This window comes from Dicentrarchus labrax, unplaced genomic scaffold (genome assembly GCF_905237075.1).
Source record: "Dicentrarchus labrax unplaced genomic scaffold, dlabrax2021, whole genome shotgun sequence".
NCBI classification, from domain to species: domain Eukaryota; kingdom Metazoa; phylum Chordata; class Actinopteri; family Moronidae; genus Dicentrarchus; species Dicentrarchus labrax.
This window is the reverse complement of record NW_026136723.1, coordinates 5,995,365-6,011,763: the sequence shown is the minus strand read 5'-3', so window position 1 is coordinate 6,011,763 and position 16,399 is coordinate 5,995,365. Positions and strand designations below refer to the sequence as shown.

General features: G+C 38.8%; 1 protein-coding gene across 3 annotated transcripts in view; it reads left to right on the top strand.

Moving 5' to 3' along the window:
* The window catches only part of LOC127358027 (retinoic acid receptor beta-like), a 201,657-nt gene that overhangs the window by 105,133 nt on the left and 80,125 nt on the right, over positions 1–16,399 (top strand). The window contains exon 1 of one of the 3 annotated variants that reach the window (XM_051390866.1): positions 9,979–10,638. The exons of the other annotated variants lie outside the window; for them this stretch is intronic. Coding sequence (XP_051246826.1) covers positions 10,482–10,638 — 157 coding nt within the window. The 5' untranslated portion in view covers positions 9,979–10,481. Of the gene's footprint in view, positions 1–9,978; positions 10,639–16,399 lie in introns of those variants that run through there. 3 annotated transcript variants of the gene reach the window in all.

Genomic DNA, 16,399 nt, shown 5'->3' with positions numbered 1-16,399 from the left:
TATAGAATATAGTGTTTTCTGTGCCTCCTCAGATTCTGGCTTGCGGCTTTGTTCAGTTTGTCTGCAGAGGAGGGAAAGCTCTTTGATTGAGGGTGCCAGAATACAACAGCAGTTTATAAAAAAGATTTTTCTTGACAGTATTAGGGGTTAATATAGCACATACCTCCACACAAACACTTGTTTATTGTGGAAGAATTTTTTAAACCTTACATATCTGTATGCAATTAATTTTTAGCAAGATAAACAATTTCTGTAATGAGAAGGTATTTAAATCCATAATCTTCCATACTGTTTGAATATGAAGAATTTATGCTAATGATGTGGACCAAAATTAATCCTAATCTTCAGTTTCACTGTGTGGATCATGTTGCCTCACAATGGCATAATTCCGATGAATGCTTTGGCATGATACACAACCCCAGTGGAAAATATGTTTGCTTCTGCCACGCAGCTTCAATTAAATTACCAATAGGCTAAGTGCGAGTGTAACTAAATATAGCTGTTTGAACGGGGTTTGACCCACCAATGAATTGTGAGCACCAAATTCAGCCCCACTCATAAATATGATATAAAATGAGGGTTCCGTGTGGAGAAGAAATGGGAATTAAAAGTGTATGTGAAGCTGCAGATTAGGTGGGTAAGTTATCCACTTAATGGTCGTGTTGAAGCTCCGTGCAGATCGAAAATAGCAGCCGCAGATGTGTGTGTCGTCCTCGAAGCTGTCAGGCTTTACCCGGCCTTATTAAATGATCAGCTACGGTGTGTATTGTCACAGCCTGGTGAGTTTTGGCAGCGGCGACCACGAGCTGCAGAGCACTGATGCCAAAAAGCGGCTTATCTTGATGGATGGGTTCATTATCACCTTCTAATTACAGGTGGATTTTCAGGTGTATTCATTACCTGCGCTGACCGGGGCTGTGTGTATGTGTGTGCGTGTGTGAGTCCGGGGGTTACTATTACACCGGCTGAACTGCAGGGGGTCAGCTGGTGTGTGTCGGGGGGGTCCAGGGGTTCCTGTTTCAGCTCTGCTGTAGGCTCTTTGCAATATTCATGAGCTCCGTGGGGATCAGTGTGCTGTGCAGCACTCAGACCGCCTCTCCCTCTCAAACTGCCTTCTGTACTCCATCAAACACTATCACAAGTATTAGTGTGCATCTGGCTTTCAGCGCACTGACAACTGTGACTGCTCTATATGTACCATATATTTGGTGTATGTGAGACTTTAACTCTATCATCGTTATCTATCCGTTTTTCTTCATACATGAACTTTTCAAGAGGTTTCTCACGTGGGATTTGAAGCTGATGGTGAAGCTGTGAATATTGGGACCCCCTTTTTTTAGTATTTCTCAAGAGACTTATCCAATACAATAAACTTGCCAATCAATAGGCAACATTTCCCACTAGTTTTCATTTTAAATATAAAAGAAGCCCATGAAGTATTCCATATCTCCAACATTTTAAAACGAAGCCTCCTAAAACTGCAATAACTGTAATTTGTTTTGGGCCACTTGGGGGCAGTGCAAACAAGTTATGAACAGTACATTGACATATTATCACCTTTTCAGCCAATATGTCGAAGTTGCTTGCATACACAGCAACATTATCATTAATTTGGGGTCCTATGTCTGGCCACCTGATGAATGTAAATCCAATATCCACTCTCTTTTAGCTGATTTTAGTCCCTGGCTCTTTAGCTCGTAAATGTTCCACTATGTTCACTAGCTAGTTGCTGTTTGGTGCTCAGCAGGGGTTTTTAGAGCTATAACAGCTCCCTGCTGCAGCTAAAAACAATGCTGTCATAATGTGGCCAACTGTGGCTCAGGAGGTAGAGCAGGTCGTACACTAATCAGAAGGTTGGCAGTTTGATCCCTGGCCCTTCCCTATGCAAGAAGTGACCTTGAACAACACACTGAACCCCAAATTGCTCCCGATGCTCTATCATGGTTGTGTGTGTTTGTGTGTGTGTGTGTGGTGTGTGTGTGTGTGTGTGTGTGTGTGTGTGTGTGTGTGTGTGTGTGTGAGGTGGCATATATTATAATGCTGTGAGTGGTCATGAGATTAGAAAAGTGCAGTCCATTTACCATTTTGTTTCCATGTTGTTATTTGATACATACAGTTTGGTGAGGACTATACAGAGGTTTCACTGTATACAGAGGTTTTGGTTGGCAAAATCTAAACACACTTTGGGACAATACTCATAGTGTTATGGCTTTCATCCGACATGCACTGTGTCCCACAGCTGTGGGGACTGGTGACAATACATTCCCAGATTGCAGCCATTAGGTGTGGGAGTAAAATGATCTACAAAAACTAGAACGAGATTAAATTGGAAAAAAAGAATTTTCTGTTCAGACAGCACATTTGTTGGAGCTTTTGAACTCTGACGCAAACAAAACCACTGCAGGAACTCTGATTTCTCAATTCTGAGAAAATAAAATTCAGATTTGGAATGAGGTCAGTGTCAGCCTTGTTTGTCATTCTAACTATACTCCGTATACATTAAGGCACATCCCTTCTGTGCATTAAACTAAGAACATGAAATGAGTGCTGAGGTCCCTGATGGCTGTCTACATGAAAGAGAAGAAGATCTCTATCTTGGTATTTGAATATACATAAACCGTGTTCAGCATATTTTACATTCTTAAATGGAATAGCTGTATGTGCTCCAAAAATAAAAGTAACATTGATTCAATAATTAATGAAGTGATTACTGGATGCATGTTGAAGTTAGTGGACACTAACAAGACGTACCTCCCCGCACATTAATGGAAATCTGGCTTGTGAAAATGCTTTTAACCAGCTGTATGTAGTCTTGCCATAACTGTTTCTAAAACATTTAAAGCATTAATGGTGCAGTGTGTAGGATTTTAGCCAAAATCTCTCATACTGCTAGCATGATAGCAGTAATAGCATAATTCGGCTCTCCTAAATTCCTAAAATCTCAAATATAACACCTCCACAAAATGATCACAAAATGCTTTAATGTTAGAGAAGCCAATACATGAACTACACTGATGTTCACAAGTGGAAATAGTTCACTCTTAAACAAACTCTGTTCTCTGCGAACAAACATTTTCTCTGATTCAGACTACAGGCAGTGGTGGTGGATTGGTAAAAAACATAAATACATATATTTTTTTAGAAAATTGGCCTACAGCTCATTTTTGCCTTAGGGTCCCCCTAGAGGATTAATGTAGCCCTGGATGTAGCCTTGACAGGTGAATTTCTACATTTCTCTCCGCACCTATAATTTCGACCAGTTTTTTAAAGACATGTATTCTTGTCCCCTAATGGCAGTCCTGTGTGGCCCTTGGGACCTAAAGTAATAAAGGCAGCTCCAAAAAGAAGAATTAGACAGGTCTGACTTCAGGCTTTACAGACCACTAAAAGTTTTCAGCTGTTATAACACTGATGGGAAACACTGATCCTGATATTTCAGTAGAAGACTCAAATTCCCTGGAATACAATGCAAGAAATTCAGGACAACACAACTCAATATTCACTGGGAACTATTCAAGCATTCTTCGAAGATTTATCGTGTGCGCACTCCCTCATGCCTCTCGGTGTATTGAGAGATGTTTTCTCTCCTACTCTGCTCTCTGCTGGACTGTTACAGTGTGTAACCATCGTCTATGCTTCTCACGGCAGTAGACTTTAGGTTGTTTTCCATTCCTTCACAGTGAATATCAGGTATTATACTGTCTCTTTGTCATCTGTGCACATACAATTTACTGCAATGCAGTATGGACTGGTTATGGATTTCTCCTGAACTGGGTATGTGTTGTGTGTGCAGACCCAGTGGTACATGGCCCACATTCTGCTTTGCACTCGTACTAGCGGTAGCCTAAGAGGGCGAAGCTTATACAAAATAGAACATTAGTTTTGTAACGTAACTCCAGATTCTATGAGATTCAGTGCAGTCCACCAAGCTGTGGGCCCACTGGTTCTGTTAACTTGCTGAAGAAAAAACTGTTAGTATCCAGAATGTTATGGCTGATCGGTGTATACAAAAGGTGAGACCGAGGTGGGGCCCATATGGAACATGGGTGGAGTCTATAAGTCTTCAGTGCTGGGGGAGCAAGCCCACTACCAATACCCTTAGAGGACTGTGGACTGACTTATTATGACTTTAGTCATAACACAAGCATCTTTACATTTATAAATGCTTGTTAATATAATCAGCACACAAAACCAAATTATACTATTTCATCTGTAATGGTCCCCATAAGTCATCACCACAGCATCACATAAGCATATAATACACAAGTGTGTGGTAATTAGTATAATCACATGATGAGCTCATGATATAATAAGCATTGTGCATATGTAGGAGGTTGAATGTTTGATGGAGCAGCTGAACAGTTGATATGATATAATTAACATAATTTTCTGATGATTATATACAAAGGAACTGATCTTTGCTACTAATGGTCATATCTAATTGTAATGCCACTACTCTGATAAAAAAGAGTAAATGATGAAATGGCAGAGCTACTGTATGTGTATATAATTTTACAGTAGGGCTGCATGATATGGTAAAAACATCATATATCTATATTATGATATATGATATTACGATTGCAATATGATTCACAATTATCGTGGGAATGAATTAATCACAAATAAAAAATTTACTGAAAAAGCTAATAAATTCATAATGATGTGAGGTTCGTTAGGGTCTGTACCAAGTAAATCTTAAATCTTGAGAACAAGATTTGTAGACCAGGGCATCTCTTCAGCTCTACAGCTTCATTATAATGCTGTTTGTCACACAGTTTACTTTTATCAAAAAACTGCAGCTTCTGCAGCTTCTGTCATTCTGCATATTGCACTTGGCCATATTGAGATTTCCATAATATTTTGATTAATTGTGCAGCTCTACTTTACAGTTCTAAAGAATATGTAATTCTGTGTCACTCATGTTGTTGCAAATAAGTGTGCAGTACCAACAACACTCTGTCAGGAAATTTCCCAGCAGATTATGATGTTTGCAACATCATCAACTACAGTTTATAAGGATGCACTTACAGCCAAATATACACATATATGAAGCCAAAATACAAAAGCCAAAACATGGTATATATGAAAATAAATGCTAATACTTTTTGAGATGAATTAGTGTGTGAAATGAGGTAGAATTAGTTTTTCTTCTTTCCAATATACACTGTAAAAAATAGAAAACTTGAACTTGCATGATAATTGTCAGGGAGGATATATTATCATCCTATACAGGGACATTATCTTGAATTATTGGGATAACTAAATTACATACGTATATTAGACATTTTTTTATAGACTTTATGTTGACTTTATGTAAGCCAAAGTCTGTTGAAGACTCAAAACTCGTTTTGTTTAAATGCATAATAATTTCAAGTTAATTTACTCAACATTAAAGTAACACAAATCTGTACGAAGTCCCCATGAAACTGAAAGTAAAGTGCTGTTTGCTTCTGTGTATTTTCCTGTTCAGCTACCAGCTATAGGGAGGGATTTTGATATATGGATACAAATAAATTGATTCTTTGGATTTTTACTGCCATTCATTGTCAAATAGGTGTAGAATATGACCAGGGATGTGATCTAAAAGAGTTCGAATTGCATTTTCTAATTTCATAAGTTTCTAATTGATTTTCAGTTATGTTTATTTTGTCACCAGTTTAACAGTGCCCAGTCTGATCCCTCATCAGCTACAGCATCTGATTGTTACAGCTTTTGCTGTATTGTGAGCAGCCACATTCAGACCAGCATCAGTGCTGATGGATACAATACCTCTGGCTTATGTGCTTTATATAGAAGGAGTGCCGTGAGGGGTTATAGTGGATATTAGAGGTGGGACGATATACAATATTATCACAATAAAAAACACTGCGATCAATTTATCGTGGTGAATTTCCATTATCGTGATAATCATCAATGTTCTCTCATGGCTCGACCTGTAAAAGCTGTCTGTCTCTCCAGCACACAGACCTGTATTGATTTCCTGATTTATTTTGAACAAGGGGACAAGAGGGACATTCCAAAATCCTGATCTTGTCACCATCCTGAAGGCTCGGCTGTCTGTTGTATCCCCAGAATCAATAAAAAAAATAAAGAACAGGGAGAAGAGGTTGTATCTGGGATACTATATATATTTATTCCAGTATGTTTTAGTGCCATTTTTAAAGTATGAAGTACATTTTAATATAATGTATTGCATGACATGAAATTTTCCCATGGTCCTATGCCTGGTGGATATGTGTGTCATGGTTAACATTGTTGTCATTTTGATCAGATATATGTAACCTATCTGATACACGTGTATAATAGTCACAGAACACCATGTAATCACCTTTAAATCATACATATAGAAGAATTTCTGGATTATTTTAACCCAAATAATTATTAACAACTGTATGTATGCTAATGAACTAACAATGTTTCTAAAGAACCTATTTTGATGAGTTAGGACAGTTAAGTTATTTTAAACTACAAAACAGAACTTATTATAAGCTTTGGAACAGCTCTGAGTGTGAGAACAGCATGATCTACCTCGACCGGACTTTAGAATTACAAACTTATTAACGTGTTAATGATTAAAAGGATTATTCAGTAATTGATTATGAGATTTTTACAGTGTTGAGGAGTATAAAATAAAACTCAGAGGTTTGGTTGCTGAGCTTCATGTTCTTTTTTAAACACTGATTATTAATATCTCTATCCTAATATGAAATCTATATTCATTACAAATACAATACATTTTGAAATATGGCACATTCATTTCTTCAGCAACTAGCTTTTAAAGTAAAGCAAACTATTGAAGGGAGTGAACCCTGGACTCTTCTGCACACTGTTTGTCTTTACTTTAGTCTGTGGTCTGATACACCAGACACACTGCAATCTGATCATTAGACCTGGCAAAAACAACACTATAGTCATGTCTCATGTGTTTAACAGTGGGGTTGTATTCAGATCAGAGTAAAAGTAGAAATACCTCCGTGGAGAAACACTCTGTAGCAAGTAAAGGCCCTCGACTTAAGCAAAGAAGTATAATCAGCACTTAAAGCATGAGAAGTAGAAGTGCTCATTGTGCAACAGAATGGCTCCTTTACAGCATTATGTTATTGGATTATTGTTAGTGATGCAGTCAGCAGCATGTTCATGTCGTAGCTGAGGTGGTGCCATTTTTAACTGCCTAGACGCTGTTGGGCAGTTTAATGTGTAATAAAGCAATTATGTATTTTTTAAATGAAAATTTTAGTCTGTCATGTGCTTTAACTCTAGTTTTAAAAGAAATGTGTGAGATCATGCCGTCGCTATAAGGACATCTGATGCAGAAACTGTCAGAATAATGATCAGTGACTGCAGCAGCTTTTGTTTTGAAATTTAGGACTTGGTTCTGGTGTCCTGTACGGTGTGTATGGCCTTATGTAACAATGATATAACCAAGTTTGTGTGTGTTTGTGTGTGTGTGTTTGTGTGTTTAAAAGAAAATGGTCACAGTTGCCATAGCTGATTAATAAATTAAAACTGTATATTTCACTATGAACTTTGCTATTTTGAAGGGCTGCACAGTTAATTGAAATGTTGTCACAATCGCAATATGGCCATGTACAATATGCAAATGGAGGAAGCTGTAATGTTTTGATAAAGGTAAACTGTGTGATAAACAGCATTATAATGAAGCACTGTAGAGCTGCAGAGATGCCCTGGCCTCCAGATTTAAGAAAACATGTTTGTTTGTTACAGACCTGCAAAAATGTCACATCATCACAATTTAATGATGAGGTGTTTTGTTTAGTTTAGTTTTGTTTTGTTTTGTTTAGTTTTTGGGGGAAATACAATTTGTGATGGAAAAATTATCATTCCCACATAATCGTGGATTGCAAATCGCAATATATGTTAAAATAATCACAATATAATGTTTTTACCATATCGAGCAGCACTACTATTTTGCATCCAAGTACTATACACGAGTGACTTGAAAGTACAAAACCTGAAAACAAGAGTTGATCTTCAGTCAACTTTGTCCATGCTATCTATGATTACCTTCCAGTAGCTGCAGATCCCAGAACATTTATTCATACAAAACACGCTAGTGGTTTGCTTTTCTCCAATGTTTTTATTTATTTATTTATTTATTTATTTATATTTTTGGTCAAACCAGGCAGGAAACATTATCCAAACAACAGAGTCATAATCCAACTGAATGACCTCAGTTTTCCAGTAAATCCTGCCCACGACCCAGAAAGTACAATATTTCCGTCTGACATGTAGTGGAGGAGAATTATAAACAGCAGAAAATGGAAACACTCAAGTAGTACAAGTACCTCAAAACTTTACTTGAGTGTAGTACTGGAGTAAATGTAAAAGTCATTATTTAGTACAAGTTTTTCTCATAATGCTCTACATATAACACAATTACAGTGCAGTCATAGAAGCTCATTATTAGTAATTTAATGACATGTTGTAGGGACATTGTTATCACTAAAAGGAGACAAGCCAACATTAAAAATGTACAATTAATTGTGTGTAATTACAGTGGGCACATTCTTGTTATCTTGCATACATTTATTTTAAGGGGTGTAAGAAAGCTTGTGTAAAATGTACACAGTAGTCCTATATCTCAGCATTTTGTTCAATTATGTGAATACTACTTTTAAAATTTAGATTGTTATTTAAGATCTCAACTTTGCAGTCCTTTTGCAGGAAAACCCTAAAATAAGCCTTTTGAGTCTGTATGGTTGTTAAACATATTTAAAAAAAACAATACAGAGAGAGAATTGTGTAAAAAGTTGTTAAAATATCAGGAAAACTCATCTCTGATCAATATGCATAGGAAATAACAGAATAATAATCGTTTTAAACAAACTCCATGAAATATGTCAGTCAGTCAGTCAGTGTAGGCAGTGATAGAAAAGGGTCCCTTCAGGAAAAAGGTTGGGAACCAGTGATCTACAGTATAAAACAGTACAAACTCCATTCAGATTTACTAAGTGTTTAACAATGATCAGCCTTAATGAGCTCATTGTGACGACTGGTGCAGTTTCCTAGAACAGTGTACTGTAATACAGCCAAATGCAGAAGTGTTTTAAAGCCCCCATTGACTCCCATTTTATTTACTGTCTGTTAGTTCTCATATTGTCATTAAAGCATTACAGGAAATGCTTCCCACCCTTTCATATACTGATACTGGAAAAAGAATCATCCAAACGTGTATAATGTGGTTAACGTAGTTTTCTTGTAAGTTGTTTGGTATGGTGTCATCTTGTATTCTTTTATTGTTGTAACAGGCATTAAAACCAAGCTGGACTGTCAAAATAAAGTTCAGTTTAGTCCAAATCTTCTAAAACAAACTTCAGTGAAGAACAAAATACAAACAGGAAACCCAGGAAACAGTAAAATATCCCGAATGTTTCCTTTAGAAGTAGTATATTTTATAAATACAGTTCATAAATGCCTTTCTCTTTCTTTATTTCCTTTTTGGTCTTGCTTTCTTTTTCTGTCTTTCTTTCTCTTTCTTTTTTTCCCTTGGAGTAAAGTACTGCCGTATATTTTATAAATACAATAAATAATTTTTTTCTTTCTTTGTTTCCTGTAAGTAAAGTCCTGCAGTATATTTGATAAAAACCTAAATCAGAACTGTTGGTGCGGGTTCTCTGTGTAGGAATGGGGCATTTTCCTGTCACTGTGCGTAAAAAGTACCGCCCTCAGAGCGCAGGCAGTCAGAGCCTTAAAATAAAAAAAACCTCGTTTAAATTTTTTGGGGACCGTGGTGTATTTTGTTCTTTCCAGGAGAAAGAGGGAGAGAAAAGATCTTTATTCTCTTTCCCCCTGCGTTTCTTCTCTCCGCCTTGTTCCGCGCTGCGGAGCTGCAGTGATGTCAGCCCGCCTGGGTCATTTGAAGGTCAGCAGCCTCGGAAGGGTTCATACAAAGTTCACTCGCATATATTAGGCAATTCAATCTTTCATTCTCTGTGGCAAAACTAGTTGGAAATGAGCTGCACGGGGGGACGGAGAACCCATTCGTCATCGGAGAGGAGAACGTGTGCTTTTAAACGCCGTCCGCGTTATTTTTGATAAAGAAAGATCCTCCGGTTCAGGCGGGCTTTGCCGCTGCGTTCTCCGGTGTCGGTAACCGGGACGGCAGTGCTTCAGAGAAAACACGTCGGGATATTATTATTATTATTGTTAGTATTATTATTATGGAGGAGTCCCGTTCAGACGTCCGCGGCAGCGCGCTGACAGGAGACGGCGCGAGAAAATGCCAAATGAGCATTTAGGAGAAGCCGTGAAGCATTTTGGTCCGAAATAATTCATGATTCCGGTGCGGGACGAAGGAGAAGAGGAGCGAAATCTGCCTTGCCAAGAAGAAGAAGAGGAAGAGGAGGAGGAGGAGGAGGAGGGGGGAGCAGAGGAGTTTGATGGAGTTGTGTGCGCTTATGCCGGTGATTGTTTTTTTTTATCCATAACGCACAAGAGTAGTTGAGCGACACGCCGTCATCATGTTCGACTGCATGGACGTGCTGGCCGTGAGTCCCGGGCAGATGCTGGATTTCTACACGTCCAGCCCGTCCTCCTGCATGCTGCAGGAGAAGGCTCTGAAAGCCTGCATCAGCGGACTGGCGCACAGAGAGTGGCAGCACCGCCGGAGCGCACACTGTAGGTCCAAACTTCTCCTCATCATCATCTGTTGTTGTTGTTGTTGTTGTTGCTGTTGTTTTATTAGTGAGTCCACGAGGATTCACAACAAGTTGCCATAAAGGGCCCCAGGTCTGCTGCTGAGATAATGAATTTCAGATCAGACAAAATTAGAGAGTTATCCTTAAATAGTTGTAGAACTCTTGGAAACAGGGCGCATCATAAATCAGGAGGAATAATTCCTCATAAACACACAGGGGGGTATTTTTGGAGCAGCTCAGTGACATAAAGTGTAATTTTCTGGCGTTTATCTGATAAAAAAAAAAACAAGTTTGTTTTTGTTAAAAACTCTTCTCCCAAACGTCATATTTCACTCCCACTCGCACGCCCTCATAAATCCTCCGCGGTGGAAGCAGCCCCCGACCTGCTGATCTGATGTATGGCTTGTCTCAGATCAGTTCAGCTCAGAGAGTACTGGAGCAGCAGTTCTGGAGGAATGCGGGGAGAGTAAACACGGGCGGCACACCTCCTCCTCCTCCTCCTCCTCCTCCTCCACCTCCACCCGGCCGCACATGACAGGAGGGGCGGCCTGACGAGCTGCGACCTGCGCTCCCTGACACTGATTTAGACAAATGACCCCGCGGACTTTTCAACAAGATTAGCGGGCTGCTATCGGAACATGTCAGCCTCTGGCGTGGTGAATTGGCCCAGTCTGATAGATGGACTGCTGCTAGGGGTTTTTTTGTCCAGGAGACTAAGTAGACGCTTTAAGCAGCTGCGTTCTGAGGAATATTACAAGTGATTCCTCCTTTAAATATAGAATCCAAATGAACGTTAAAGGGCTTCATGAGGGTAAAATAATCATCAGCATTCCAATAGTTTGCCATTTTCTGACATGATGTAAAAAATATAATATTATTTCTGCAGGAAAAATGCATTCAAATATCAGAGTAAAGGTGTTGTTGGCCACCCACACATTAATTGTACAATGTGGCTCCTGTACTTCAGATCTGGATCACTTTCCTCCGCCGGCCGTGCGCTCATGAGGCACTTGTCAGTGTTTGTTTTCCACTGTCACCCTGCTGCTGCCGCCCCTGTGATTTATCCCCATCTGATAATGAGCGGCCTGCAGCTGTCATTCCGCTGGAAGTGTTTGCTCAAGGGCACTCAGTCAAAAAAAGAGGCTCCAGCCGGCGGAGGGAAAGTGGCAAAAAACTTGTCAGCTGCCACTTTTTCAACCTGAGCTGCCTCACACACTCTGCTCTGCTGCTCTGGGTTGGATGCAGAGGTCTCTGATAGAGAAAACTGAGGAGTGATAGAAAACTGCAACATTTTCTTGACAAATCTATCTCCACTGATGTTTATTAAATCTCTAAAATGTCAGAAACTAGTGAAAAAGAGTGGAAGGTAGCATCTTTTAGTGATTTTTTTCCAAGCAAACCCAGACATATTGCATTTACTCTGAAGAAAGTTAGATAATCTTCACATTTAGGAAGCTGGAACCAGCAGGTTTATGGCACTTTTGCCTGAAAAATAATTGTAACAATTAATTAACAAAATTGCCAGTGAAGTGTCCACTAATTGATTAATCATCTAATTATTAAATCTTTTCAGACTATTAATAATATGATAATACTACTACTACTAATAATAATAATGATAATAATGATAATGCAATGGTCATGTTAAACTTAATGCTATAATGCTTGAAAATAAGTGATGGGAAAGTTATTTCTTTCACTTTTTAAACTTTTTATTTATACCAGCCAGAGTTCACCACATACATAAATTTGTCTGTGAATATTTTTTACAATTTTCAAACTAAAGAAAATTTGCAGAAGAACTTTCATTTTGCCTATATGCTGAATTTATACTACCGTATAATCTCTTAGACACTTCGGTACAGTTAGAGACTCTTTGACCGGCCTGCAGACAGCTGTCCACCCCCTCACAAAATATCAAACCAAACACCAAAAAGAAAGTCTTTTATTTATTTATTTTTTCTTATTTGGTTATTTCCTGCTCAGTTGTTCCTTTTAAGTGTTAAAACTATTTATTTTAATTTAAAGTCCTCATATGAATGTTTAACTGCTGCGCCCTCCCTGTAGCTGCAGCTGTCATAGAGTTTTCCTCTCAGTAATCCTCGGAGGCACACACGATCAAAATCAGCTCATTCTCATGTTTATTGTGAATCCCTTGTTGCGTTATAACCTTTTTAAAGCAAAATTTGTGTCAAAACTTGCTTTAAAAACTGCCTTAATTGCCTAAATGCTTAATCACTATAACCCAGAGTTTCTTTAAATCCTTACACAGACTTTTTTATGGGTAAACTGCAGAAATTACCTCTTTAAACGGCAGACTTTAGTAAGCTGCTCTCTGACAGGGCCGTGGCCTGAATTTGAACAATACAGGGGTCAAGACCAAGGTTCTCCATGCATTCCTCACCCCCCCTTCAGAACATTTTAACGATACCAAACTGAAGGTTTTATTTTTACTTTTCTTCCAAATGCTCAAATGATTTACTTATTTACTGGCATAAACATGGACAAAATAAAATATAAAATAAACACCATGTGAACCTTTTAAGTTGTATGATGTAATGAGAGTGGTGGTTAGAAACACAGTTTTGCACAGAAATGGCCTCCTTATTGGCAGCTACGGCCCTGCACTTTCTGTCATTGTTAATACTCGATCACATTTTCTTCACTGATTCGCTTCTTTTGCTTGAAAGTAAAGCTTATATTATCTCTCAGGGCATTTAACATAATGTGTGGTGTACATTGGTTAAATAATAACAGGCGGCGTACTAAGGTGTTTTAAGGTGGTTGCAATTAGGCAGTCAGTGGCCTTTAGAGCGCGCGCTCACACTGACCTTTTAAGACGGGACTCACGAAGCACTAACAAGCACAAAAGACGATTTCCTTTTTACGCTTTCTCACGATGAATTTGTTTTGGCCCGTAAAGCTGCGCGTTGGCCTTTGGCGCTGTCAGACAGGACCCCCCCCCCGCCCTTTTCCTGTTTGAATAAGGCACTGTTTAAATAAGACTTTGATTTGAGAAAGCCTCTCAAAGGGTCATTGAAATGTTGGTTTATTAATTTATTTGTTCAGGATAATGGAAACCTCCTGGGTGTTAATTAGCCACATTGACAACAAGCCGACCATTAATGCACTTCCTCTTCCAGTTTGGATGTTAATTAAGAATGATCAAGGACCTTCTTTGCGCGGATAAAACGGGCTTTGCCAGCCGAGGAAGCGGTGCACGCGATACCCACGCTGCATAAAGCCACGAAAGCATCAAGCCATTTTTATCTCATCGAAACGAATCCAAAAGCTATCAGACAAATAAGTGATTGTCTATAAACGCTGCTGCTATTGTGACTTAAAAAGACAGAGTGTGATGTTCCAGCGCGATATGTGGCAGTACAGCTGATGTGTGTTGTTGGATAATTGGGGCCTTTTTGTCTTCAAGGCTGAAGCGCCTCTGATATGGACATGAAAGGCCATTAGCACAGCTTGCACACCAAGCTAATTTAGTGGGCGTGTGGAATGAAAGGCGGTTGGGGGGAAATAAAAAGCGGTGTACAACAGTGAAATGAAAGGAGAGCTCTCTGATGCCAGGCATGTTTAATCGACATGATTAGGACAGTGTTAGGGTCCCACCAGGGTTACACTGATACTGTGTGTCTGCTCCGGTGCTGGCCTTTTAATAAAGATCAAATACCAGCTCTGCCGTAGTCTCCTTCACCACCACAGCACCGTCACATGTCGGATTTCCTAGCCAATAATTCCATTTAACTCTATATAATATATATTGAATCTGGTTCTGGTGGAGAACTTTCTCATGGTAGTTTAATTGCTGTTTTGACCCTGGCTTTAATGTAAGGCGAGTTCATTTGGACAGCACCTTTTTACAACAGGGCAATTCAAAGTACTTTACATGAGACATAAAAGGCAATCAAAAGGGAATATATAAAGATATAAAATAAGAATAGGGTTTAAACCAATCAGCTATAATGGAAGATGTTGTATTACAGCAATGTAATATATGAATAATAACACCTGATTGAATTTAATGGGTAACATTTAATAAATGCTTTATGAGACACTATAATGTAGTTGTAAGCAGATATGAAGACATTTTAAATTGTTTATTAATGTACAATTTAGTTTTTTATATAGATTAATATTTTGTATTGCAGCTGAGGGGGAAGCAGAGGAGTTTGATGGAGTTGTGTACGCTTATGCCGGTGATTGTTTTTTTTTATCCATAACGCACAAGAGTAGTTGAGTGACGCGCCGTCGTCATGTTTGACTGCATGGACGTGCTGGCCATGAGTCCCGGGCAGATGCTGGATTTCTACACGTCCAGCCCGTCTATCCTCATTATGTGTTTATACAGCTCCCTCCACTTATAGAGGAGTTGTAAATAATCACTAAATAGAAATGCCCTTATATATGCTTACAACTGTATTACAGTGTCTTATAAAGGGTTTATTTAAAACTGATTATAAATTACACACAGGACGGTTAAAGTAAAGTCTGATTAAAACAAAACAGTTTGAAACCTCAACTGAAAAGACAGAAGAGCAAACTTTATTCCAGATGTGCGGTGTTTAGAAAGCACACATGACCCGGACCAGCCGAGAGGTTGGGACAGGTAAGAAATGTATCGTGGCATTTTTATGAACCAGCACTTTTAAGTGTTTGACACACAGGAAGCCGGTGCAAAGGGCTGAGAAGTAGACTGATGAGTTCCACCTTCGAGGTCTCAGCATACAGTTAGTCAGCACTGTGAAAGATGAAAGTTCTTCTAAGTCTCGCTGAGACATTCCCTTTAATGCCCGCCCTATTTTTAGGTCACACTGGGCTGATTCTGGGTTTGAAATTTAGGTCTGAGTCATTTTGCTCAGTTCCAGCTTGGGTTGTGGTCCTAACATGAACGCTGACTTTGAATCATTCTGCTTTAACACCAAAAACAATTATTTCAATTCAATTCAATTCATTTCAGTTTTATCTGTATAGCGCCAATTCATAACAGTTATCTCAGGACACTTTTCAAATAGAGCAGGTCTAGACCGAACTCCTTATAAAGTCTAAAGTGTGAGTTCCAGCTCGTCCTCAGCTGCAGACAAACACAGAGAACCTGCTGAATGCTACGTCCTTTGTACTTTTTATTAATTATTTCAAATCTGTATTTGTGATTTTGTAGGTTATTTATTTGGCCTGTCAGTAGCCGCCTGAAGTCACAACTTAAAACTAGCTTATTCTTATATTTATGATGAGTTGCTTCTTGCTCATAACAACCCGAACCTTGTTTAAAATGTTTACACCCTGGGGCCTCAAACTACCGGCACGGGGTGCAATTCCGGCCCTCTATCCCTCTCCCTGCAGCCCACGACATAAAATATAATCCTGCCCACATGATAATTACTTGGAAAAAAATATTTTTTCTGGATGTTTTATCTCTCAACTACCCTTAATATACAATTACAATAATGTATAAAAACTGATTTAATGGAAGTTTTTTCAGGATATTGCGCTTTCTTGTCGTACTTAAACGTTGAAGTATCTTCGCTATGAGATAACAGTACCAACAGTGGCCCCAAGTCAGTTTGAGTTGGAGTCCCCTGCTTTACAACAAGTAGAGTTGTAGCTAAGCACCATTTAAAAACTTCAAAAACCACCATCTGTAAACGTCCGTACACTTAGGGTTTTTGTGTATGTTTTCCATGTATTTTTAAAGGGGCCGGTAACCTTAAACAAAGCCGGAATTAAATCAT